General features: G+C 40.7%; 1 protein-coding gene across 3 annotated transcripts in view; it reads left to right on the top strand.

Annotated features, from left to right (window-relative positions):
- The first annotated feature begins 509 nt into the window (after window positions 1-509).
- N4BP2 (NEDD4 binding protein 2) overlaps window positions 510-26,400 on the top strand; it is a 41,777-nt gene continuing 15,886 nt past the window's right edge. The window contains exons 1-11 of one of the 3 annotated variants that reach the window (XM_080590774.1): window positions 511-942; window positions 7,654-7,768; window positions 8,073-8,249; window positions 8,932-9,009; window positions 13,849-14,166; window positions 15,489-16,701; window positions 17,547-17,671; window positions 18,870-18,958; window positions 19,783-19,859; window positions 21,905-22,063; window positions 23,132-25,464. In XM_080590774.1, coding sequence (XP_080446900.1) covers window positions 13,962-14,166; window positions 15,489-16,701; window positions 17,547-17,671; window positions 18,870-18,958; window positions 19,783-19,859; window positions 21,905-22,063; window positions 23,132-25,464 — 4,201 coding nt within the window. In that variant the 5' untranslated portion in view covers window positions 511-942; window positions 7,654-7,768; window positions 8,073-8,249; window positions 8,932-9,009; window positions 13,849-13,961. Of the gene's footprint in view, window positions 943-7,653; window positions 7,769-8,072; window positions 8,250-8,931; window positions 9,010-13,848; window positions 14,167-15,488; window positions 16,702-17,546; window positions 17,672-18,869; window positions 18,959-19,782; window positions 19,860-21,904; window positions 22,064-23,131; window positions 25,465-26,400 lie in introns of all 3 variants that reach the window. The other 2 variants (XM_080590775.1, XM_080590773.1) reach the window with 2 other exon arrangements.

Here is a 26,400-nt window from a genome sequence, read left to right as displayed (position 1 = left end):
GTGCTCATCATCATCCCAGTCTGTCAGAAGCATGTCTCTCTATTTTCATCTTTCCATAATCTGCCACCATCTATCTCCACCAAACATTCCTTGCTTGCTGCAGGTAATGAAAACCTCTCATCAGTTTCTCTTCTACTCCTCCCGCAGCTCATACCCTCCTCCACTGCAATCACAGATGCCAGATCCCACCAGATTCCCCCATTTCCTCAAGAAACTTGGCTTCTTGACACCATTTATCCTCCGGGATCAGCCTGCAGAACCCCTCCATCCTGCCAGGCTGCGCTCAAGGCTCTTTTGCTGTGGCCTTAGAAACTGCGTAGTAAAATAGGGCATCAGAAGATAAACATTCGCTTTCTTTTTAATTAGAAATTTGGAGCCGGTCACTACATGGCTCATAGATTTAACCCTCGTCGACCTCTTCAATCTCCGACGGTTTGGTAAGCCGGCCTACCTCCCGCCGCCGGTGCCATGCCCTCTGTAGGGAGGGTTTTTGGTAAGTTTTGCCATACCAGCAGGGCACGGGACAACCGTGACACGGCTGACACGGGAAGCCCTGGGAGCAGCTTTGTGGCCGCCCGCCTCAACAAGCCGGCAAGCGGCAGACTGCGGGGGACGAGCCCCGATTCCCCCCGCGTTTCGGGGAGCCACGGCGGATGCCGGCAGGAGGCAGGGCTGTGCCCGGAGCCCGGCTGCAGCCTCCCGCGTCCAGCCCGGCCTCCGAGGCGGCGCTGCGGGGCCCGGCAGGGGAGGCCGGGGGGGAGAGAGAGGGCGGCGCGGAGCCTCCTCCCGGCTGCCCTTCCCCGGCCGGTCGGAGAGCGGCACTGTGGCCCCGCGGCGCACGCTCCGCCGGAGCCTCCCCGTCTCCCCCTGCCTCCGCCGCCGCCGCCGAGCAGCCCCGCAGCCCCAGCGGCCGGCAGGAGCGAGGGAGCCGAGCGGCGGGAGGTAACCAGGGGCCGCCGGGGTCCGGCGCGGAGCGGCGGGGCCGGGGAGGAGCCTCGCCCTCCCCCTGCTGCCGATAGGGCGCGGGGCTGCGCTGCCCGCCGCCGCCGGCCGGCCGCCATTTCGGGAGCGGGGAGGCTGCCGGAGGGGGCCCGGCACCGCGCGGCCGCGGCCGGGAGGGAGGCAGGCAGGCAGGGAGGGAGGCGGCGGAGGTGGGAGCCGCCCGCTGGCCGGGGCTGGGCGCTGCCGGGGAGGAAGGGGAAGGGGCCGGGTGCCCGGTGAGGAGAGCCCCGGGGAGCGGTAATGGCGGCGGGCAGCTCCGCCTGCGGGCCGGGGCCGCTGCTCCGGGGGCTCCGGTCGCCGAGCGCCGTCGGTCTTCCTCGGGGAGACACCGGCCCCTTCACCCCACAGACTTGGAAAGGGAAGGGCCGCGGCCTCCGTGTCCGCCCCGGCCGCTGGAGGAAGGGTTTCCCCCCCATGCGGTGCAGCGTAGGCCATAAAAACATCACTGAAATGCAGAGCCCTGCGAGTTAAATCCGCCCAGTGCAAAAGGAAAGCAAAAGGTTTTTAGTGCTCGGAAGGACTGCTTGTGCTGAACGGCTGGAAACTGCCGGACCACGTTTACCGTGTAGTTATTTAAGGCACGTCCTGTGTAGCGTGGTGTTCCCAGGTATTTTGGATGTGGTCTACAGTTCGCACCAAGTGCCATAAGGTCACTGGGAATTCAGAGGAGCCCGGGTTAAAACGAGAGAAAAAAAGTACTCTTTTTCTGTATGTTACTTTTAAAAGTCCTGTTCTAAACGACTAAGAACACTTTGACTCTAAGAGATGCTTACAGTGTTTTGACACAAACTCTTACCAAAGTTGAGCACCCATCTCAAGTCTAATGAAGCTTTCAGTAGGGCCATGCGGTTAAAAGATGAGAATAATTCATATGGAGCTTAAGCTCAAATCCTCCAAAAGGTTTTGAGATTTCCATCTCTTCGTCTGTTTCACCTTTCGCTCAAATAAAAGCTGAAGATACTTTGTCATAGGATGTGACTGGGGAGCCTGAGGTCAGGATGTAAACCTGAAGCAAATTGCAAAAGGGCAGAAAAAAAAATCAAGTGTGGGATACATTTGTAATAACAGGTTTAGCCCTGATTCATGGGGGTACAGTCACCATTAGTAGGGCAGGGCTGGTGTGGGTCATGGGTTTGCAGCGCTTTCAAGTTGCAGTAGTTCTTGTTGCTGTCGGCAGGACCCACGTGATGAGCCAGCATCAAAGCACATCTGGAAAATCCTTTAATTTCTTCCTTATAGGCTTTTTCCTGTTGTGTGTTCTTATTTATTTATTAAACTATGACATTAGGTGTTTTTTTGTGGCCTTCTCTATACTATTTTTAATTTTTAGAGGACTCTCCCTCTGTTGTTTTAATGTTACAGGTTTTCAGCTGGGGAAGGCGCTGATGTAGGAGGGAAGTGAGATTCTTGGTGTTAGAGATGTGAAAGTGCAACAGTACATGACAAAGATGTTAGCCTAGGCATGGTGTGGGGGAACATCCATGGCTTGTTCGTAGCTGTTTCACTTTATGGTGTAGGCGAGTCCTTAGTTGTGATCTTGTCAGTTTTACAAAAGACACTCAACTTGTCGTCTTGTCTTTGTGTGTAAATACATTGTGATAGGAAGTCAGGGAGGTTGTAGTTCTGAGGCCTTCATGGTCTGTCATCTTGGACTCCTCCCTGTGTGCTGATCTGTAGCTACATGGCTGAAATAATCAGTCTTATTATTTTAAATGAAGTTCACCTATGCGTGAATTGAGTGCTAGTAGAAGTTGCTGAACTAACTAATTCTTGGGTTTTACATTTTCTTGAGTTTTCTATGCTCAATTAGTTCTTGGGTTTTAGGAAGTTGCTGCCATCATCTTTACTACAGAGGCCCTGCTACTATAAAAATGTCGGTAGGGTGTTAATTAGTCTTCAGTGACACTGCTTCTCGCAATTAAGTAAGGCCATACGCCGATATTTTCTCCTAAATCCAGCTGTGCTTGTGGAAGAAGCTAAGTTTGCTAGCTGCTTCTTCTCATGGCTCCACTGGGGATTTTGATCTACTGGTGGGTTGATTTATGTAACTGATCCGTGTTCTGTCTCAAAAGTGGTCTGTGTTAGCTCAACCCACTAGTTAAAAGTATTTAAATCGAGCTGGCTGATGTTTTTCAGTCATGTAAGGTAAACTCATGTGAACTACTTTCTGAAGGTAAATCGATAGGTTTAGGTCTCTGCCAAGGAAGTAGTGACAGTCATTTGGAGGCCGTAAGCTTTTTGTTGATGTACCTGGACGAGGATGAGGTCATGTGTCTGTGGGTTTACATTAAGCTGAAAATAGTCTTCATCTTTCTAATAGCTGCATAATGGCTGCGTATGTGCTGTGTTCAACTGGCCTGGTGGCTTCAGAAATAGAAGTACATTCGAACATATGAAGAAGATGTAATTGTACTGATGGAGCTGTGTAATGTAGTTTCCAGCTTAGGACCTGATGGGCTGGATTTCTTCTTCCCTAGAAAGTATTTAGGATGTCTTTGTGAATAAGCTGTTCTCATTCCTGTCTTGCTTTCCTAATGTTGTTTGGCTTCTTGCTTTCTTTTCTAAGTTGTTGTGCACCTTGAATAGGTGTGAAGTGTGCTACAGGTCACTGTAGTACGTTTTGTTTGGGAGTTACTTTGAAGTGGTACTCACATTGCTGTTGTATGTGGGCCACCATCAAATTTCATAAACTGTTCTGTGCTTTTCTCCAACCTCCCTATTCAGCTTCCTATTGTGGACTCTACTTTGTGAGGCTACTGGTTACTAGATAACACGTGGGTGAAAAATCTGGCTGATGTTCCGGCACACCTCGTGCTCTGAGGCTCCAGCAGTGACGGTCTCATCAGTGCCCTGTTCTTGCAAATGCTTTCTTCAAACCTGAACGTATCTTTGTTTCCCATGTCCAAAGACTTCTTGTGCTTCTGTTTTATCACAGTGTGCAACAAACCTTCATTTGGAGTTGCAGAACTGGGAACTGTATGGATCCATTACTCAGCTGTGGCACCGGGGGACCCGCAGAGTGCAGCACTGTCTGCCTCATAGACTTGAAGGACTTAAGTGGACCTTCGGGTAGCAAGAGAATATGTTGCAGGAAATAGGTTGGATGGTGCTACTGTCGACTTGTTCTGTGTAGTAGATGCAAGGGAAAGTTGTGGAGCTGAGAAGCCTTTGTACGTGGAAGCACCAGGACCTGGTAACGTTGCGGAAACCCTGTTAGATGCCTGCATACATCTGGAGATCCATGCTCTGGAATCTGAATCTCTGTCAGCCACTTCCTTTTGCTCTCAGCTGCGTTTAGAGTTCCAGCAGCAACTAGAAATATTAAGTAAACCTGTCTTCATTTGCATCAATAGCTAAAGCAAGTCAAAATTTGGGGAAGTGGCATTTGCATCTGTTGCCAGTTCTGATTGCTGCCAGCACAGAAAACTCTAAATAAGTATTCTTTAAATGTTCTGCTTTCCATTCCTCCATGAGGCCACCTGCATGTGTATGCCAATAATAATAAGCAGCACCTGTGATCTTCAGTAGTACTTCTTGTTTCCAATGCCATCTCATCCTGATGGAACCGGTCCTTACCCTTGCTGATGCCCTTTCACTGGTTCTCCGAGTACTAAAATAAAAGCTTATTATTTGTCCAGGTCTCAGTCACAGAAAAAAAAAAAAAAAAAGAGATCCATATAAAAAATGGAAACATGGATGATGTTAACCTCATTAGGAAGAGTCTTGCTCAGATTTATTTTATTTTCCTTTTTTTTTTTTAACAGTCACAAATACTTCGTGCATTAAACTACGTGTTAGCTTCTTAGTTAGATCTTACTAGAGTCGCAACTTACAAAAGGTTACAAACCATTCCAGCAGTTCAGAGACACCAAGTCTTGAATTATGAATTCCAGCCAGTGCTGCCTCCATGAAGGCCATTCGCAGGAAGGTATGAAAGTACAGCCGGGGAGGATGTGCAAGGAAATTCTGTAGCGCAGAAGAACTGCAGTTCTACAGAGAGGTGTTACCTTTATTCACTGCCCTTCAACCTGACTGTGGGACAGGCTCTCCGGAAACACGATGTGAACAAGTTGCAGCTCCATCTGGCAGGAATTTTCTCTTTCCAAATATTCCTCTCTATCTCCCTATTTTGTAACACAAAACAGGAATGCAATTTTAAGCGGCAGTACTAACTGCAGGAGCCCTGACATAACCAGTGGTCTGGTCTCACTAGTTCCAGCCCTTTGCATTGCTCTGGAGCCTGGACATTGCTCATGGCAAAGCTGCCAAGCTGCCTGGGGTCTGCACTGGGGGCTGCCAGGTTTTTGGAGAGCTCTGCCCCATGGAGGCCTTCCTCCCCAAATCGAGTTTGGCAGAGGACCCCTGACCTTCAGCAGGGCTGTGCGCTGTGTGGGAGGCTACCAAAGGACGTAGGAGGGAAGCCACAGGAGGATTTGGTATCTCTCGGCTCTCCTAGGGCCGGAAAGACATTTTGCAGGTACTGTCACTGCTTTCTGAGAAACAACCAACCAAGCAACCCTCTGTACCTAATCAAGGAGGACAGCTCCCTGTTGCTTTTCTAGCCCATCAGGCTGTGTATCTGCACCCTTTGTCATCCCAAGGCTCCTTGGTTTTGCCATATCCCAGGCTTTGACCTTTTGCAGGAGGAAGGTGTTTGGGGTCCTGTGGAGACATTTAACAAGCGTGGGGGAATACAGATGAGCGGTGAGAATACCCGAGGTCTTCTGTGAGCTGTCCTTATCTGGCTTCTAGAAAAGCTGGCAGTGAGAGTGCTCAGCTGCGAGAAATCTGGTTTCACTGGTGACAGGGGAAACACCAGTGAAAGAGGTGTACAAAGACAGTTGTTCTGAACGAGAGATGTGCTGCGTGAGGCTGTGCTTGCTGGGGGCTGGGCCTGTCCCGTGTCTCCTTGTCCCGCCGCGCCCAGCTGACCGGCCTCCATGCTCACCTGTCGGTGGGCCTCTGGCAAGAGCAGCTTCCCAGCTTCAAAGGACACAGTGCGGTGTGGTGTTGGACAGATTCTGTCACCTGTCAAGCACGGGCTGACTGCTGCTGTGCGTTAGCTTCCCCTCCTCCTGGCGAGCCACGTGGAGAAGAGCCTGGGAGCGCGTCCTAGCGAGCAGGGCCCCGCTCCTCCTAGACTTGTGGTTACTTCTCCATCACCTGCTTCGCGTGAGCCCGGGCTGTTCCTGCACTCTCAAACTTCGTATTCAATGGGCAAAGCTTTTGTTTCTTACTCAGAGCAAGATGCAGCTTCTGAGAAGAAGAACCTGTCTGTGGTGCAGGCCACATGCAAGGCTCAAAAATCACGGGAGCGGAGAAGATGCCCCAGCAGAGCGGCTCGCATCAGGACGTGTGAGGCAGTGTCTTGCACTTTGGCTGAATTTTCTGAGAAAACGAGGACCTTAGTTGAAACCTGAAGTAGATAAAGCCCTCTGAACACGCTGTGAAAATTACGCTGCGTGGGAGAAGGAAGAGAGCAGAAAAGATAGTTTAAGGTTATTTTAAAAGCACTTTGGTCTCTAGCTGGGTATAGATCTTGACGTTAAATAACAAAGCATTTGAGAGTCCTGTTCTGTTACTGGCTGCTGTCAGAAATGAAAGAATGCAGAAGGCTCACAAACCGTCTCCTTTGCTACTCCTAGGCTTATTGAGAAAAATCTGCTGGCAGGCATTTCCTTTTCTTCTTCCCTTTTCTACCTTGTTTTTTGACAGGGGACTGAACTTTGAAATGAAAAGTTTTGTGTTGTATAGACAGAATTAGAGAGTACAGTGGTTGGGTTTGATTTGATTAGCTGCTTTTTTTCTCTTGTGCTTGTACTTAAATACTTGTTTTGCTCCATTTATGAGACTTAAAAATACAAAAAATGCAAGAGAACAAATCTGGAAGTAACCTTTGCATTTTAATGCATTTATTAGCAGGGCCTGATAGAGAAAGCGGAAATGTGAGTAATGGAAACAACGTAGTGTCGCACTGCCATCAGGTACATTTTGGCCTTTCTGTTCCCCTTCTAGACTGAATCTCTCTTCAGAGCTGCAGTGTTCTGTAAAATTGCTGAACAGCTTTTCGGGCTTTCCTGGAGTGGCTTTTGTAGTTCAGCACAAATTTGGTGAAGCCATGTGTTGGAGAGTGGGGTGAATAGTGTTCTCTGCCTCCAACCTGTCCTTTGTTTTGTAAACTTGGATCAAAAAGGTCAAGGTGTTGCTTAGGTGAAGTGTTGTGTATGTTTAGATGACAATTCTTAGCGCTTTGGAGCAGTGGAGTGTGGTTAAATGCAAAATGGGAGGTGAGTTGAGTTTCCCAGTCTCTTGAAAAGACTCCTACAAAGTAATTGAGCCATCCACCTGTTGTATTAGGAGCATGACAGAATATTTGTTTAAATTTCCCTATGTGGTTTAGCTGTGTATTCTCTTTTTTTCTTCTTTTCTTTTTAATTTATTTTTGTTTGGTTGGAAAACCTGGCTGCTGTTAGGTGTTCTAGGCTAATGTGTACACCAGAATTAAGTCAGGCTTTGAATAAACCTTACATCTTCAGTGTGGACCCAGTGGTTTTGGAGTTTTTAGGTGTTTCAACGAGCACCTAACATTGGTGGAGCGTTGCAAATTAATGGTGTATCTAAAAGCAATGTATTCTGTTTTTGTTGTACTAGGTTTATGTTGCCTTATTCCCCACGTGATGGAACAAAGCTTTTCTTGACCAGCATGGATATATAAACACTTTCAAGATGGTTAGGAACTGTTGTGAAGAACCAAATGGAATGACAAGTAAGGAAACTTACTTTTATTCCAAATTCATTCTGCTGTCGTTATGTTATTTCCTTACCTGATGTAAGTCAGCTTTGTTAGGTAAGAAATTTGTAGCTGAAATCAAGTAGGTGTTCCTGTCCTTGGCAAAACTTACACTTGATATTTGAGTTCAACTTGTCATGTTGTGTGCTTTACCAGTAAAATGCTAGGCATACTTAATCTATTAAAAAAAAGTGTTGCTCAGTGTTAAAACTACTTAAAGGTGCATGCTCTGTGAGCAAAATACTAATTTTAATTTGTGTTCTGATGATTCCTTTGTCAGGAGGGAGCACCCACTTCTACTGATGTCTAATTTGTACATTTGACAGTATGGTTTCCTGACAGAAGAGTTTATTATATTTTCTTAAAAACTTCAAATCTTTATTAAATATGACACCAGTGGTGCTTTTGGAAAGATGAGAAGGGACCCACTGCGGGGCAACTCGGTGAACCTGAAAATGTAAGTTTTTATGGCAGTATTATTTTATTTGAATTTAAATAAAGGTCTTTTTTTTTCATTCTTAAGAATGTCAGTACCTGTGTGTGTTTTTTCAGAGCCAGAAGATTCAAATGAACATCGCATGATAAATATTCTGTGCAATTTGAAATTTAAATTTTTGTGGGGAATAAGAAAACAAAACCAACCTTTGTTTATGTGTATGGAGTTAACTTCCTTAAACTGATCAGAGAAATTTAAAGACACATAAATGAGCGGCTTTGGTCATATTGGCTGAAAGTTGCCTTGTGTCAAGGCTGGAGGCTTCCTTTGCCCTTAAAAAAGGCAGTGAAGTAATACTGATAGCTTATTTGTCATTTGAGCTTGATCTTGGTCAAACCAGAAGCCATGCTGCTGAATGATTTTGGTAAATCTAGAGCAGCGGTTAGAATATTTTTCTGGTGTATCTGCTTCCAAAACAAATTCTCATAATGACTTTGAAAAAATTACATTTACTGCTGATTGTTTCTCAGTGCAGTATCTCTGATTTAAGGAGCTTTGTGAATACCTTGGTATCCACTGTCTAACTCACTTAAAATAGTTCAGTATATTTCTTGCTTCAGTGCCTGTGTTCTGTCTGTTGTTGAATACTGCCTTTTTCCTTCACTTCCTATATTTGAGATTATATGTATAATATGACTTGCAGTCAGTCTGATGTTCTGAAGAATTTGGGCACATCTTGAAAATGCAAGCCACAGTGCATGGTTTCTAAGAAGACATCCAGGTATGAAAGAAGTATGAGATATCTCAGGCTTTCTTCAGACCTTTATTCAACAACTGTATATTCATTTTCACATTATACTGAAAATTAGACAATAATGCAAGTCTCAAGCCTTAGACTTGAGAAGTCTATGAGATTTTTCCTTCTCCTAAATTTTGGTCAGATGCTGCTTGATGCTGTTTTGTAATAGCTTTTGTTTGATTTTGTAAAAATACTGTTCTTCAACAATACATAGAAATTCCTCTCTGCTTTCTCAGAACTGGTAGCTTTTGCTATGGAATACAAATGAGCTTTAGCTGAACAAATTTAACATAGCTTCAGTGTAAAAATTACTGGTATCTTTTAGCTTACTTCAAAAAATGCATTTGTATCCTTAGTGAGCTAATAGCTTCTGTATGACAAGTCTGTATTAGCACTTACTTCCTAGCATAAATGAAATCTTACCTTTTTTAAAAAATGTTTGTTTTTGAAGGGTCTTGGAGACTTTTTTTCCACTTAGATTTTTCTTTGGATGGTTTTAAGGGTTGTGAGTTCTTTGCATTGTATCATAAGAGAGAATATTTTGATTCTTTCTAAGGAAAACTTAAAGTTACCGTTTGCTTTACCTATGCTGGAACTTGGATTTCACCCTAAAGTGTCTGCTTATGATGAATCTACCTCTAAAATTTTCAGTATAAGCACTGTTTCTATTTTCTCAGCCGTTCTATAGGTTGTTCACTCACCTGCATTGTAGGAAAGGACTTAAATGATTTAAATGTAATTCACAGATACCTTTGCTGCTGTTTGGCTGGAATTTACCTTTAGTGCAGGAAACAAATCTTAGTGTCTAGTATAACCACAAGGCTGGGAGTGGTTGATTAAGTGATTAAGTTCTGATGATGATTAATGATGATTAAGTTTTTTTCCATAAAACATTTCATAGTCATCGTCTTTCATGAAGTAACTTCTCTTTCCTCTTTTTATTTTGTATCAGGAAGGCTGCTCTGGTATTAGTTTAACTTAGCTCTTTGTTTATTTAATCTTTTCTAATGCCTACTAGAGTTAAAAATAGTGTGTTGAAAACATGTCTAGTTGTCATCCCCCTTCCTTCCCAATGTGAGGAGTCTGACCCGGATGACTATAATATTCCTGCTAGTTTGGGTTATTTTTTTTCTAAGGACAATCGCATTAATGAGAATAAAATGGAACCTTGTGGAACATGTCTGCAAGGGAATTCCTTTGCAGTAGTTACAGTGATTTCAATCCACTCCGTGCTTTGTGGAAGAATTTTCTTAGCTATTTGCCCAAGACTGTAATACTTAGTTTATCAATTTTAGAATGAGAGTGGAAAAAAATTGAGAGGGGAAAAAAACCAACAACTTGTTTTTCCTCTTCTGTATAATGGTATTTACTGGAAACAGTGGTCATGTTACTTTTGTTCTCCTAGAGAATTACAAACACGTCCTTAAAGCTAGTTTAAGAAACCGTTGGTTTTCCTTTCCCTGGAAAGGAACGTTGCTACTTGGACATTGGTATTGAGACTTGACGTTTTGGTCCATCCCCATGTTGTGCAAGGTCGGCCACTTCTCTGCACTTCGTTGTTCCACCTGTAAAACAAAAGGAAAAGGTGCGTTGTGTTAGGGTGATGACATCGGTGCTCGCCTGTGTTTGTAGTGACTGGTTTGCCTGTTGGTGGCTGCTGATCTTCGGCTGTGTGTATCTGTGCCTGGAAATGTCTCGTTCATCTACCCAGCTCCTTAGGGGTAGCGGTACTGAAACAGGCAACATCAGAGGCTCGTAATCTGTGATTAAAAATAAATTCTGGACATCTAGAAAGATGATGACATTAAAGCACCCTGACCTCACAGGTCTACAACATCTCTCTAGGGTTTGAACATCTTGTTTTATAGAGAATGCCGGTGTCTTGATCTCTCTTTTGTTTGTAGGGTTGCTTAATTAAGAAGGTAATTCTCATAGAAGCAGATTTTTACACGTTTGGGGTAGCTGGATTACGTCGAGAAGAGATCCTTAATGTCAGGAGATGTGTATTTCTGAAGAACTGTGAGTTGAGGAGGTGCTTGTTGGTTTTCTTTTTTTTTTTTGTAAAGGTGAAGTCGAGACTGCCACAGGAATATTGTTTTTCATCAGCGCTGTAATGAAACAGCTGTTTGCTTTAATTGGCTGCGTGCAGAAGGAGGTATCCAGAACTGCCGAGTGTATAGCAGCCTCTGGCTGATTGTCTAGAAACCTCCTTCAGTGTGTTCAGCACAGCTCCGCTCTTCTAAATCATTCTGGTATTACAACTGCATTTACATCTTGGGGAAAAAAGCCCCCATTCACAGCAAACTACAAATTGATTTATATGTTAGCCAGAACCAACAAATGTAGCTGACCCCCAAGTCCAGCTATTGGGTTATTCAAAATTATTTCCCCTTTTTTAGTTTTTAAAAAGAGAATCTTGAATATCTGAAAAGAGAAGTCTGTAGATAAAATCCCATTTCAAGTTCAGGTTATGCTCTTAAAAACAAGTGAATAATTTTCCCTTTCAGTTGTGTGTAGTTGCGTCATCTCTTTTGTAATGAGTGCAGTGGGCTTTGTGTGTGTGCGGTCATCTATTTTTGTAGACTTTTATTATGCTTGGTAATATCAACAGGAGATATTGTCTGGGAATCTGTCCAGGAATTACATTGAAAATACAGTGGTAAACGAAGGACATTCTGTCAAAATATCTGATACTGTCCATGATACCTTACTTTAGCTTTCTTTTTTTTTTTTTTTTCTCATTTCACCGTAATAATATTTAGGATTTGTAGTAATACCTTGAAAAGGTTTTTGAGATCTCTGGACCATGGCACTGGCAGCTTACTGTAAATGCAAGGATTATGATCGTAGCTCATGCAAACAAAATCTCTTCCTATGAAACACAGAGTTCTTTGTAGCATATTGACAAAGGAGGAAGTATTGTTGGAATGACAGATGAAGGTGAATAAAGTGATGGGAAGTATGTGATTAATTTTCACAAACATTTTTTTTTTCTCATTTAGATCGATGCAGACTGAAGCATGGGGCTTTGTTAGACCCTAAGAGTAAGGCATCCTGATATATTGTGTGATACACAGCCTAACGCAGGACGTGTGTTGGGAAGGCAATATCCTATAGTGAAGTAAGGGAATCAGTTGTTAGAAGTCCTAGCTAAAGAGCATGCTTTTCAGCAGGCCTGATCATTATAAGGGACTTGAAATGAAACATTAACAACTCTTGGAGTGCTCTGCTTAAAGTCTCTTGGTGTACAGTAATGTCGAGGTGCATGAATAGCTTTCTCCCTTGCAGGGACTTTTCTTTGTCAGCGAACCAGTTTTAGCGGGGAGCGTTTTTTTTAGCACTGACACCTTGTGTGAAGTTAGGTCTCAGCCTGTTTTACTGGCTGGAGGATGAATCAAATAGAAAAACAAGTTTGAAAACCATGACTTTTTAAATCATTTTGTCTGATTTTTTTTTGTGTGTGTGACAGTAAAGAACAGTGTAAAGATGGCTAATCAGAGAGAGAGAAATCAAAAGAGTATAATGAAAAAAAAAATCTGCAATTGTCCCAGCTCGGTCTGGCTAGCTAGCATCTTCCAGTGTCATCTCTCCATTATTTTTGGAATGCTGCCTCTGCCTTTTTGTGTATATTGTCATGCCTTTCACACTTCCTCTTCATTGTTTCAGACATCCATCTAATTTTTCAGCTGAACTCCGTAAACATACAGTAGAGACTCCTGGGATCCTGAAGTTGTTTTTCTTACACTCTCAAGCCATAAGAATTTATATAACAGTTTACCTCCTTTTAAATACTTCTCTGGTAGAGAAGCTATTGCTAGATAGTGATTCTTTGCTGTAATTTACTTCAGATTCTCAGCCTTACCAAGGTTTTCCACTCTACTGAATAACCCCTTTAAACATTATAAATGAGTTTATGAGCTTTGCTAGAACGCAACAAAGCTTTAATGTTATTTGACATAAAGGAAGAGCTGAGATCACACTATACTCTGTGCTTGGATTTCAATTAAGAGTTGCTTTCCTCTTCTACACAGGATTAGTGCAGTAATTGCTGTTATTATCAATGCCATCATGTTTTAACTAGAAGTATTTGAAGGTTTCATGGAAGAAGTGGGGGAGGACCAGAGCCTCTTCTCACTTTTATGGCTCATAAAGCTACAAAATGTTTTTAAAAGTTAAAAGCAACAACACCAACAAAAAAGCAACGCAAAATTGCTGAGGTTGGAAGGCAGCTCTGGATGTCATCTGGTTCAACCCACCTGCTCTGGCAGCGTCACCTAGAGCCAGTTGCTCAGTCCAGGCAGGTTTTGAAGATCTCCAGAGATGGCAACTCTGCAGCCTGTCTGGGCAATGTTTTCTGGTGTCTGAATACTGAAGAACCTCAACTGTTTACTCTTAAAATATCCAAAGTGGAAAAAGATAGTCATGTTCTGAAGGACTTCTGGAAGATTTGGAAGTGTATGCTATGTTTTCCAATAGTTTTGTAAGAGAAGCAAAGGCTCTGAATTTTTAACAGAATGTAAACTCTCCGTGATGTTAACTGGTCATCAGCAGATGTTAGCAGAGGAGTCCTTTTGAACTGTCTGCCTTGCATTGCTTCCCTTACTTTTCTGGATTTTTCATTTAAACTCAACTTTATTTGTTCTTTCTTCCAGACAAGGATTGGATAGCTAGCTAGTTGGGAAGTAAGGCTGCCTAAGAAGAAAGGCATCCTTCTGGAAAAAGCATTTCTGGACGCTTGTGTATTTCTTGATCTTCTAGCTGTCTTAACAGGGGACATGGAAATGCGACCAGATTAAAAGTTGTTGATTCTCTTCTTTCCAGGTCTGCTCTTCTTGTATACATCCTGGTTACGAGAGGTTTCTTGTGACTTCTAAGCTTGTTACTGTTGGCCTCATGTGAACAAAACAAAAAGCAAGCTGATTTTGGAAAACAAAATGCCACGGAGAAGGAAAACTGGTGGAAGTCCCTCTCGGAAGAATGGAACTGCTGTTGCTGTGTTTCAAGGGGACCCAAGCCTCTCAGTGTCACAAGCAGCATACAGTGTCAATAAGGAAGAGCTCTTCAACAGCATGTCAGAAATGTTTTCTGACTTGGATCCTAGTGTGGTTTATATGGTTCTGTCTGAATGTGATTTTAAAGGTAAATAAAATACAGTTGGTGTTAGTTTTGTTCCATGTGCAGACAGTTCTTAACTAGGGCAACACCAAAAAAGTTGGTGTGGGTGTTGCAAGTATATTTTGTGAGTCTAGTTTTTAACGAGTAGGTGAGTCATAATATTTTGAAATTTTATAGCTCTTTGTGTGCACGATTCTCCACGTTTGACAGTGTTTCTCTGAGACTGGTAATTTGCAGTAGTGCAGTATGCTTTAAAAATGGAGGTACAGTTGAAGCAGCAACATCTGTGTTGTTTGGCCAGGGAATAACTATTGCTTGGAGCATATTAGTCAAGCTGTGTTCATACGGTCAGATGTGATTAGCTGAGATTTTTCTAAGAATATTTGCAAAGAAGGTAGAGGTTGGCATTCTTTATATGTGTGAAATTTAGCCATTAAAAGGGCTGCTTTTATTGCTGTTTTTGTTACCTGAATTGTATAGAATTTATAACTTTATAGGTCACTCATATTTATTGCTATGATCATTTTTCCTTTGAAAAGAAGAATTGATGTAGTTATTCATGCTTTCGTGTAATAAGATTTACACACTTAGGTTCAGTTTAAAAATTGAAAAAATAGAATCTTTTTTTTTGTATGAATAATAGTAAGTTGCTCTCATATAGTAGGGAAGATGGAAGGACAAGGAAGATTTTATGTAACATGTACCTCTGTGCAGAGAGAGTTGGACTTGAACAGACATGTTGCTACATTGTACTTCAGAAAAATAGAAGCTTAGTTTTAATTTTATGCTACTTGTGCCAGGTTTTCATTTTTGTTAACGTTAATCACAGGTAACCTGTGCTCCATTTAGTGGCTTTCCAAAGATTCAATGTGGATGCTGGATTTTTCAGGCTATTAGTTGTGACATTTTCACTTGGGCCTAGCCATAATGAAAACAATTTTTATACTTGTATCTCTTCAGTTCTCAATAGTGTCTTTCAGTTCATTTCACACTATTTCACTTGTACCATGTAGGTTAGAAATAAGTATCCATTTAAACATCCAGCTCTGACTTCATTGCTTTTTTTTCCAGTTAAACACAGTCATTTTTAGACGCTGTTTCCTTAGTCATTTTAATGCTTATTATGTTATTATTTTGCAATATGTCTATTTTCAGTTCTGTCTTTTACCTCTAAAGAGATACAGGTCGAGAGGGTTGCAAAAGGTATGGTAATAGATGAATTGGTGAACTTTCCGTTGATTGTCTCTTTAGTTATCATAAATACTTCTTGAAGTAAAAAACTACATTCACATCAGCTTGTGTTGCTCCAGTTGATCACACTTTATTTTCTTTACCTTATTCAACAGTAGAAAATGCTATGGATTATCTGCTAGAGCTGTCTACTCACGCCGAAGGAGCAGTATCTTCAAAAATCTCAGGTTTTGATTCAGTAGTATCATCCCTAGCTCTTGTTAATCAGCAAAGATCTGTTGCAAATCAAAGAATGGGGGAAAGTACTGCAGAACACAGTAATTCTGGAGAAGAAAAAGAAAAGGTCTTATCACCTGATGTGCAGCTGACTGAAGAACTGGATTCCTTAATAGAAAATGCCTTTCAGAGATACAGCTGGAGTGATGAATTGCCTAATTCTGCAAATGACCAAATTGTATGTGAACATGATGGCTTTAATGAATTTCCTCAGTGGGAAGAATCTGGTCCAGGTTGCAATGTCCTACATTTTCCACAGCAAACAGGGACAAATGATGAGGTTTTAGAAAACTTCTGCTGTTCTCAGCCACCAGCAAGCCAACTGAGCATCCAGACAAGCTCCCCAGCTGCATCAGACACTTTTGCACAAGTATTGGAAGATTCTGATTTGTCAGAAATGCATGTTCACCGTGAGGTAGCTTCAGAAGCCTGTAAACAATCAAGTGGAGAAATGTCATGTGGAAATCCTGATCAGGCACAAGATACTGTTTCAGGTCATAAAAGTGAAACTGCTGCTTCTGGTGAGTCCTCCCAAAGACCTCTGGAACTTGGAGTAGCTGTCAATGAAAATCCTAATTCAAAGTGCTTTGAACAGGACAAAGAGGTAATGACTGCCTGTAACAGCCATCAGAGCACTTCTCTTCCAAAGGCATCTCTTGAAAGATCCAGTTTCAAAACACCAAAACTTGTAGATTTTCAGCAATCTCAGCAGGGTTATGACTCAAACTTTTCTATGCCGTCATGTCAAAGTCATCAACACTGGAACCTCATGGCTCCTGCGTTTTACCCTTCCAGTGGAAACCACAGCTTTGTAACTCCTGTGGCTGCCAGTCCAGGGCAGTGGAGACCTATTTCAGACTATAAGAATTTGGAAGAAGGACTTTTTTTTTCTTCTCCATCGGTTTCAAATGCCTGGGATAGCAATCCTTCTCTGAAGGTATGGGGAAATCAAGATAGAAACTCAAAATTGAACCTCTCGCAAGCACAGCAACCACCTGTTTGTCACATGATGAGAAAAAAGATGCACCTTATAGGTCAAGTACTTGTTCTTCTCAGAGGTGTTCCAGGATCAGGAAAATCATATTTGGCAAGGTAGAACATCTATATTGTGAGCTTATAAAAGAAGTTGCTTAATTGTCTACAGGATTTAGTGCAGGCAAAGACAATTTTCTGACGTTTGTAAATAGTTATGATTAAACCTTAATTGTCCTGCTGTATGTACAGCATTGTGAGTAATAATAATTGGAGAGAGCTGAGTTACTTCCAGCTGCTTGATCTCAGGTGAAAATAAAAATAGGAGGGGTAAGTTTTAATGTCACTCACTGGCCTGAGGTCCGGAATAGAGTTACGCCAGCAGAGTAAATCTTCACAGTAACATTTAGCTCTACTGTGTTTGTCTAATCCCTAATAACTTCATGTGTTTCCTTCCAGTAACATAGTTGGAAATACAATAGGTAGAAATTTCCCTTCCACTGTCGGAATTCTTTTGAGAAAATTTGCGCAAGTAGTATGTGTTGAGTGTCTCAGGGTGACCCCTTGATTTCTTTTCTAACTCTCCAAAAGCGTAGATTACACATAGGCTCCTTTAGCTGGCATCTGACATATTTGGTGAAATTAAAACTGCACGTTTATCTGGCAGTGTGAACGTATGTCGCTAGATATAGATGGAAAAATACCTCTCTGATTTCTTGAAATGAGACTTGTAGGGAAACTATCAGCTGGTTTCCCTAGATATACCCAGCATTTGCAAAAGGAGGGAAATTATTATAGTTCATCTTTGCTTGGAGGATGATTCATCCCTTATCTGAATTTGCTGCTTATGTTCCAAATAATCAGCCACGCTGCTTTTGGACAAGAGACTGAAGACGTGTATGTTAGTAAATAGCAGGGCTGGGGAGGAGAAGGGGAAATACTACTTACTTCTTGATCTTTCACAGGACTTTGCTGGAGGATAATCCAGGTGGAGTCATTCTTAGTACTGATGATTACTTTTATAAACATGGACAATACCATTATGATCCCGATTGCTTAGGGGAAGCACATGACTGGAACAGGAAACGAGGTGAGAAATAAATAAGGGGCTAGCTTGCTTGTTTACAGTTCAGTGCTTGCGTACTGTTGAAGAAGCTGCCTGTCTTGTAATGCTTGTGTCACAGGATCAGCATTTTTCCCATCTTGTAATTACTTTTTGATGTGTGTAGGAAAAGAGTATGAGCACAAACTCAGAAATCACCTGTTCATTGTGTGTTTTGCAATTGAGAGCACCAGTTTTGTCAAAAGATTGTTTTGTCCTCAGATTTCATCGTGGTATGTATTTTGGGTTGTATCCAATTTCTGGAGTGGTGACTGGTGCTATCTCCTGGGAATATTTTTTCTGAGATTAAGCTGAGTGGTTATTTATCCATATACAATAAATAATGAGAATGTTGATACAAATAAAACACCTACACAGATATTTTCCTGCTCGTGGTTATTTTTTTCTCTTGAGCATTAAAATGTTGGCAAATTTAAAATATTTGTAAGAACAAGACAGAAACAATGATATTTTTTCCATAATCAGTGTATTTTTTGATAGAGGCTCCCACTAAGCTCTCCATAGAAACAGCTCTTAAAGCATTTATTTGCTAAATTTGAATCATGATCACTTTTCTACTATCAAATTTCTAATCTGTAGAAAAATGGGTTAATAAGAAACACGTGATTCAGCAATAACTTTGATTGTTCAGACTCATTGTAACGTAGCTACAGAAACATGGTGCTGTATCTCAAAGCTAGTGATTCTAAACATTTTATTACTATGTATTAAAAATTACAATAATTCTTTTGATTTTTCATATTTTATACAGTTTACAGAGTGGACTATTCTTAAGACTGTTATAAAGCCAAGAATTTTGTATGCAACAAAGAAGTCCACTTTAAGGTGATCATGTAGTTTTTTTTTAGTTTGATTTATTGATTGATTAGTCATCTTGCCATATTTTACATCTGCATTTTCATTCCTTGATTATCATGCATTTATTAATTCAAAAGAATAATGTCATATCTCAGTAGCTTTACATATGGGGGGGAATTCCTAAAATAAGAGGGCCTTGGAACAGAGAGATCAAGTTGTGGCAAGAGTTCTTTACTCAGTGGTTAATCACTGTGGATTATCTATTAAAAAAAATTATTACGGATTTAGAGAAGTATAAGTGTTACATGTCCACTCTATTAATCACAGAATTAACTGTATCACATTCATTTGTACATGTGTCTTTCAGCCAAAGAAGCATTTGAAATGAGAATCTCTCCTATAATAATAGACAACACAAACATACAAGCATGGGAGATGAAGCCTTATGTTACATTGGTTAGTATTATAATTTCATCAATATGAAAAGGGATTACTGACCCTTATGTCAACATGTTTTAAAATGAGATTATCTTTCTCAGTCTAGCTCTCGTACCGCAGGGAAGTCTGGAGTCAAAAGTGTTGTATAGAATGATATTACCCAGTGTTGTATTGTTTGTATGCCTGTGTGTTGAACTGGCCTGGTTTGCAGGTGACAAATCCGAGTGTTTTGTACTTAGAAGCAAAAATATATTTTTGTGTGGAAAACTGGATTCTTTTCCTCCTATATATTATGAGGAGAAATACAAGCTACTTTTTAAAAATGTATGGTCTACTTGCATCATTAGTGCAGATTATAAGGGCCATTTACTTGCTGCCTGCTCAAGTTTCTAGGATGTCAGGAAGGCTGTCCCCTCTAGCTGTGTTAGTAGAGCCGAATTGCCTGTTTGGAACTAGCTTGCATCTGGCCAGCTCTGAATGTCTGAATGTAAGCATTGAGATTTTCTGTATAAGAGGCTGTGTAGACACATGCATACCACACCTGGAAAGAGGAGATGCTCTGTGCTCTTGAATCTGCCCTGAGTCAGAGGAGGTAGAACATTAAAGGGATTATATCAAATAGAGACTTTTTTTTTTTTACTGGGATAATGGCACAAACTTAATTTTAAAGTCTCCATTTACACAATTAGAATTGAAACAGTGAAAGAAAATTTGTTATTCCAGATATTTAATTGGTTCTGAAAAATATAAAAAACAGCTTTAAAGAAGCAGTCTATGCATGTTGTACATTTTTTGTAGATGGATGATGTGTTTTTGTTCTGTTTTATATCTGTTTTATTCAGGCTCAGCAGTTCAAATACAAAGTCATGTTCCGCGAACCGGACACTTGGTGGAAGTTTAAACCAAAAGAACTTGAAAAGTAAGAATGTAAAGGAAAATTTCACGTTTGATTGAATGCTTCTCATAGTCTGTAAACTATGACTTTAAATTTTTTTTTTGCAATAATAAGTAGACTTTAATAATTTTTCATACAATAGTAACCTCTGGATTTTATGTATGTTATATATTTATATATATATATATATATATATATAATTCTGTCACTTTGTTTTAATTAATACAAAAGATACTAGCAGCAATACTATGTAACATTTCCATGATTGCAGTTCTTTTGCATCAAAGAGCAGCAATTGCTCCTTTGGTTGCTGCAGCTGCAAAAATGATGTTAGATTGGGACTGGTTTTACACCTGGGTGGTCTGTTGTCTTACTTGGAATGTTTTTGCTGCCACGTAGTTTAAGACTGTCAGCACCTTGTGGCCTCAGAGTGACAAACCCCTGTGTATCAGCCCTTGTGTTGCATACCTGTTCTTTAGGACCTCTACACGGTCCTGTTGCTTAGAGTTTGTCTTGCCTATTTAGCTCTATATCAGTGGATAATAAGGTATCTTAAAAATATATTGGCCAGATGCCAAGTTCAAAAGGTGTGATCAGTTGTTCAAAGTCCAAGAAGTGGCTGATGTCCTTCTAGGCTAAATACTAGGGCCACTGCTATTTAATGTCCTTTTTATGACTTGGATGGTGGGACAGACTGTGCCTACAGGAGCTTTGCAGATGGTACTGAATTGAGCAAGAAAAGTGTCTTCAGCCTTAGGAAGAAATGTTTAGGAGGGATTGTACTGCTGCCTTCAGCTACCTGTTGGGAGCTTACAGAGAAGACTAAAAAGATCTCTTCTGAGAATGGTGCAGGGATAGGATAAAACATAAACAAGTTGGGTTGTGTGAAACTTTGATTACATAAAATAAATTAAAAAAAAAAAAAAGGGTGGTCGGGCACTGAAGGAGAGGTTGCCCAGGGTTTGTGGACATTCAGTCATTGGGTACATTGAAAACTTGACAGCGTGGCCTAGCTGTACCTTCTGAGTAGGAGGTTGTGCTGCATGTTCTCCAGAGGTCCCTTTCACTTTAAATTATTTTGTGATTTCATAATATGTGTTGTCATCTGAATTTGCATGCTTAGCTTAAGGTTGGCCACTTTTCAAGGGAGGTAAGGTAGATTATTTTCTTTCCTAAAATAGAACTTAAATGTGAGAAAGCCCAGCAGAAACCAATGACCACCAGTGTCTCGTTGACTGTGGCACTATCTTGACTTTTTAAGGAGCAGGAGCTTCTTGACACCAAGCCTAGATAAGGCTCTGAAGTCTCTCAAAGAACTGAGAGGAGCTCAGATGGTTCAGTAACCAAACATCCATAGGTTGTTGGACAACTTTCAACGTAAATACCAGTTCCTGGCCCATGCAGACTTCATTTTCAGAAAGCAGGAGCAAATGGGAGTCATTTTGGAATAAACGGTGGTTAGGTAGGAGGAAGGAAAGTCCTACTTGCTTTTACTAAAGATCAGTTGGTATTTTCTCCTGTACCTTCAATTCCTGTTTTGCCATCCTTGGCAGGTTTCACTTGTTCTAGGTATGATTGCTGCGTTGGTTGTTTAACAGAGCCACTGGAAATTCTGGACACCCAAAAAGTGTCTAGAATAATATGCAAGTAAGCTTTCCTCAAGACTCAAGGAGTTGTTACCTTATTAAAGCCAGAGAAGAAAGACTGAATTCTGAAATCTTCCTTACCCACTTTGACTTCCTCCATCACTGTCTGGATCTGATGTGGTGTGTTTCTGATGCTTATTTGAAGGCAACACATTATTGGTGCAGTTTTAGATTTTAGTGCTAAACAAAACATCTTGCAGAGCAGGGCAACCAGGTGGGGTGAAGTCAAATGGAGCAGTAATTTGTCTGAGACTCACTGTTTTGAATACGTTGGTGCACTGATATGGAATGAATTTCTACTTCAGCTTTTGCTATGTCCCTATGAGTTCTCTGGTTAGTCTTGCTGTAACCATCAATTATGCTCTTCTCTTAGTCTATTGTAACATGCAAATCTGAATATAAATATATTTTTTTAATTCATAGGCGGAATATTCATGGTGTATCTAAAGAAAAGATCAAGAGAATGTTGGAGCGGTATGAACGTTGCCTTAGTATTAGATCAATCTTGGATTCTTCAGTCCCAGACAAATCAGAAGTTGCTGCCTGGAGTGAAGATCCTCCTTGTCAGGAGGAAAGTAATAGGTTAGATTATTTTACTAGCCTTGTAGTTTCGGGGAAAAAAAAAAAATAAGGCTAAAGAATCAAACTTTATGGTAGTGGAACCTGGGTAGTGCTGTTGAACACTGAACACATTTCAAAAATTAGTTAAATAATAACAAAGAAATACACTACAAAGTTTTCTTAGTTTTTAGGAATTACAAGACTTCTAGAAATGAGCAGTCAAGGGATATAGCTTACCTTAAAAATGTGCTGTTGTATGTAAAACACTTAATGTCTATAAAAAGCTTTTCAGAAAAATGTAGTCTGAAATACGACCAAATTACTATTTCTGAGTCTGCTGGTATAAGACGACATTCGTGTAATAGTAATGAGTTACCTACTTGCTCTCGAATATGCGTAATGTAGAATAGACTAGATTTCTGTTGGGTGCACACACCCAACATAGATAATTTTGTAGTGGTTAATCTGAATAAAGCTCTATATACATCAATAAAATCTGATTTCCTGTGCATTGTTATGTAGGTTGTTTTTTCCATGCTTACTATATTTGAAATTAAGTAGGGACTGATAATGAATGGAATGTAGTTGATTGTGAAAAGCAGTGTGATGTGAAATGGCAGGTCCCTTCCTAGTTAATTTCTGGACTTTTTTGTTTAGCATCTAGCAATCAGGAGAGAGAAGCAGTCATTAAACAGAAAAAGTTGCCACGTTTGTCGCTATGAAGGAGGAAATTTGTGGCAACAGTGTTCTAGTACATAAGTGAATGATGGGAATGGGGAAAGATAGACTCCTGGGAAAGTATTCTTAGCACCTTGATGAACTAAAATAGGGTACTTACCAAAGAAAGTTCTCCTTTGCTTAGCTCATTGCTTTTTATAACAGTGTTGAGGTTTGTGTTGTCATCTTAAATTTGTTTTCCTCTCACTAAGGTTTTTCAGCTGGATGATTATAGTGTGTCCTAAAAGGTGGCTTACGATCTGTAATTTTTACAATATTAAATAGCCAAGGCAAAATTTAAAATGTGGACAAGAACAGGTGCTTAAAGAAAGTCTGAAGTGGGTTTATCTTTCATTCCATTTTGTCTTTCAGAGAGAGAGAGGCGCATTCTGATATAAAGGAAGAAAAAACAGTTGATTCTGATCTGGTGCCTCTTGAATCAGCTGAAGATGATAAACATGTTTCTGGTTCTTCTCTAACTTTAGAAAGTAACGGTACTCCTGAACATTTTCAGAAGGAGGAAAAAGAAATGGAAAATAACTCAGTGGAACACAGTACTGAGAACAGCACTGTTCAAGATGACTTGGATGTTGATTTGTCAGGTTGTGTAGAAAAAGAACTGCCCTTGGAGAAAAAAGAAGAAAAGGGAGAAGGAATGGAAAGAATTACTGAAACAGAAGTGGATGAGGTTGAGGTGACCACAGCTGAAGAGACCTTACACTTACATATAGGAGGAGCTGAGGAACACAGCGATAACAACATTCTCAAAGTTCAGGCTGAAACTGAACGATGCAGTGAAAAATGTACGGAACCAGAATCAACACAGAGCAGTAACATAGTGGAACCAAGCAGTTCTGCTCTGGATACATCAGGGAAACTAGAGCTACTAAACTTTCTGGGTGACTGGCCTATACAACAAACAATGGGACAGAGAGTCAAAAGAGCTAGAAGACTAGAAAAGTCTTCTCTAAAGAATGATAGGGAAGGTAAAACTCCCAATCCTGAATTAAGTAAAGAGCAAGCAGGCCTACCTGATACCTGTACTGTTGAAAAAGTTGAAAAAGGACAGGAGGAAGAAAATTCAGCCTCTAGCTGTTTCTCTGTCAGTTCAGATAAAGTTGTACCAGAACTGCAAATGTTAGGACATTGGCCTGTCTCCGGCTCATTAGAACAGAGACAACAGAGGCCAAGGAGAATGAGAAAGACAAGTCTAAGTCAGTCTGATGAAGGTAGAAGTACTGAAGGTGATGTTAATAAAAATGCTCTTGAGACTTTAGATGTGCTTCGTGGGACACCCGTGAACACTGCAGAACAAGAAGATACAAAAGGGTTGCATTTTCACCAACCTGAAACAGTAGCTAGTAAAACAGTTGGTGAGAAGAAAACCCAGCAAAATAAGAGAACAAGGAAACATCACAAATTAGCCCTCACTTTTACAAACAACAGTTTGCCCCATCCAAAAGAAGAGGAACAGTTGTCTATGCTTAATTCAGCAGAAGAGAAACATGATGCGTGCTCATTTAGACAAATAAGTAGCCATTCACAAACTGAATCGCATGATTTTGCTCTCCTGTGGAGGTTAGAAAAGAAAATGCTTTTTCCTGAAACTGTCAAAGTATTGCATGGCAGACTAGATGGCTTTAAACCCAAAGATGTGGATAATACTTCAGATTCTCAGGAAAAAATACCCTACCGAGTCATGTACGATAAAAGCACATTTGTGGAAGAAAGCGAACTTATCAATATTGATGAGTCTGAAAAGCTAAATATGCTGTGTAAGCTCTTTGAGTCTTTTTCATTTGAAGCTCTGAAAGACCTGTATGAAAGATGTAACAAAGACATAGACTGGGCCACAGGTCTGCTGTTAGACTCTGATGAAAAATTGCACAAAGATGTTGATAGTGAGTGCTTTCAAGTAAGAGAAGCTGAGCCAGTTGTTGCAGACCTTGATTTCAAGGAAAATACAAACTACGATGAGAATCTCAAAAATGACAAACACACAGAGCAAATCATTGGGACTGTTGATATTTCTGAGCCTTCAGAAGTTAAGAACTCATCAATCAGCATTGCAGAAAGTAGGGATACCAAGGCAATTGTGACAGATTCTGATGTGTCTGACTCACATGCTGCTATCTCATTGAACGATTCAGTGGAACTGAAAAATTCCAGCGATAAAGCTCCTAGAGATGATGCAGACAGCTGTGCAGCAGGTGTCATTAAGCAGTCCATGTCAAGAATGCAGACGATGGAGCCTGTAAGCCCCGTTGAAGAAACGCAAAATAAACTCTCAGCCTCAGAACTTGATGCAGGTTTATATGTACCCATGACATCATCTCATGGTCTTAATGCAACTACCAATTTGAAATCCAAATTAAATAAGGAATGTGAAAGTAGTAACTCTTCAGAAAGCAACGCAGAGAATGCTGAAGGGACTGCTTTGTTACTGGAAATGGATCGTGCAGCTCTGATGGGTCCTAGGAGTGATAAAGAACTGGAAACTGATAAAGAAATGCAGGGGAGTACCAGGGAGACTTGTGGTAAAGAAGAAAGTGAAACTGCACACAGGGATGAAGATAAAACCAAGTTACAATGCCCTTCATCAGTATCACCTTCACCCTTCAGTATAGATAGCCTAGAACTAACATTGCCTCCTGAACTGGCACTCCAGTTGAAAGAAATATTTGGACCTGTTGGCATTGATGCAGGTATGGGCGTAATCATTTCCATATTTTTATGAAAAAAACAAACAACAACAACAAACAAAACAAAAAATTTTGGTTAAAAAACTCTTCCTTTGCTTTGTGCTTGTTTTTTTGGGAATGTATTTGCACAGTTCCTCATGATGCTGTTGCTTGCTTCTGTTGATCTCAAAATGGAACTGAAGCAAGCATGGCATAAAATACAAATGCAGTAGTGCTACTTTCTAACTGTGTCTTTTGCATATGCTTTAAAAGCGTAAGAAAATATATTGGCTTGTTTGCCTTTTGAGCCACAGGCCTTTGAACCTATATTCAAACTGGAGGGTTATCGAGATGGTGAGGAAGATGCAAATGATGACTGGTTAAGAAAAAAGAAAGAGGAGAAAAAAGATTTTAGGCATCAGTTAAACTGGGCAAGAAGATGAATGGTTTAGAGAGAAAATGAAGGAAGGCTATACTTAAAGATGCAAACAAAATGAAAAACAAACTATGGTGAAGAAAGCTGTAAGCAGTTTGAACATACATCAAAATACAAGAGTTAAAGACTGATAGAAAAGAGAAGGAAGGAAAACATGAGGAGTGTAATTTATTTTCTCTCCTGTTTTTCTGTTCTCTGAAAGATTACTTGACGTGAAACCCTGCATACCTGATCTGTTGGTGGGTTTGGCTGCTCTTCTGCATTCCATGCCCACCCCCTCCAAAAAAGAAAAATTACTTGTTTTTGATAGCAGAAAGGTGTTTTATTTTGTCTTATATCTGCCCTGGATTTTTATTTGACATATGTGTACTTCCTGACCTTTTATTTTTTTAAGGGTGGGAAATATAACAATATTAGAAGGACATTTTAGGGAAAATACATATCATGATGATACCATGATAATTCCTGTTGTTTCCTTTAGAGTTAGAGGTGATACTTGTAGTTCAGCTTCTCTAAGTTTGTGT

The sequence above is a fragment of the Anser brachyrhynchus genome (assembly GCF_964034855.1).
Source record: "Anser brachyrhynchus genome assembly, chromosome: 4".
Classification (NCBI taxonomy): domain Eukaryota; kingdom Metazoa; phylum Chordata; class Aves; order Anseriformes; family Anatidae; genus Anser; species Anser brachyrhynchus.
Note: the sequence above shows the minus strand (reverse complement) of the source record. Positions and strands in the feature narration are given on the sequence as shown.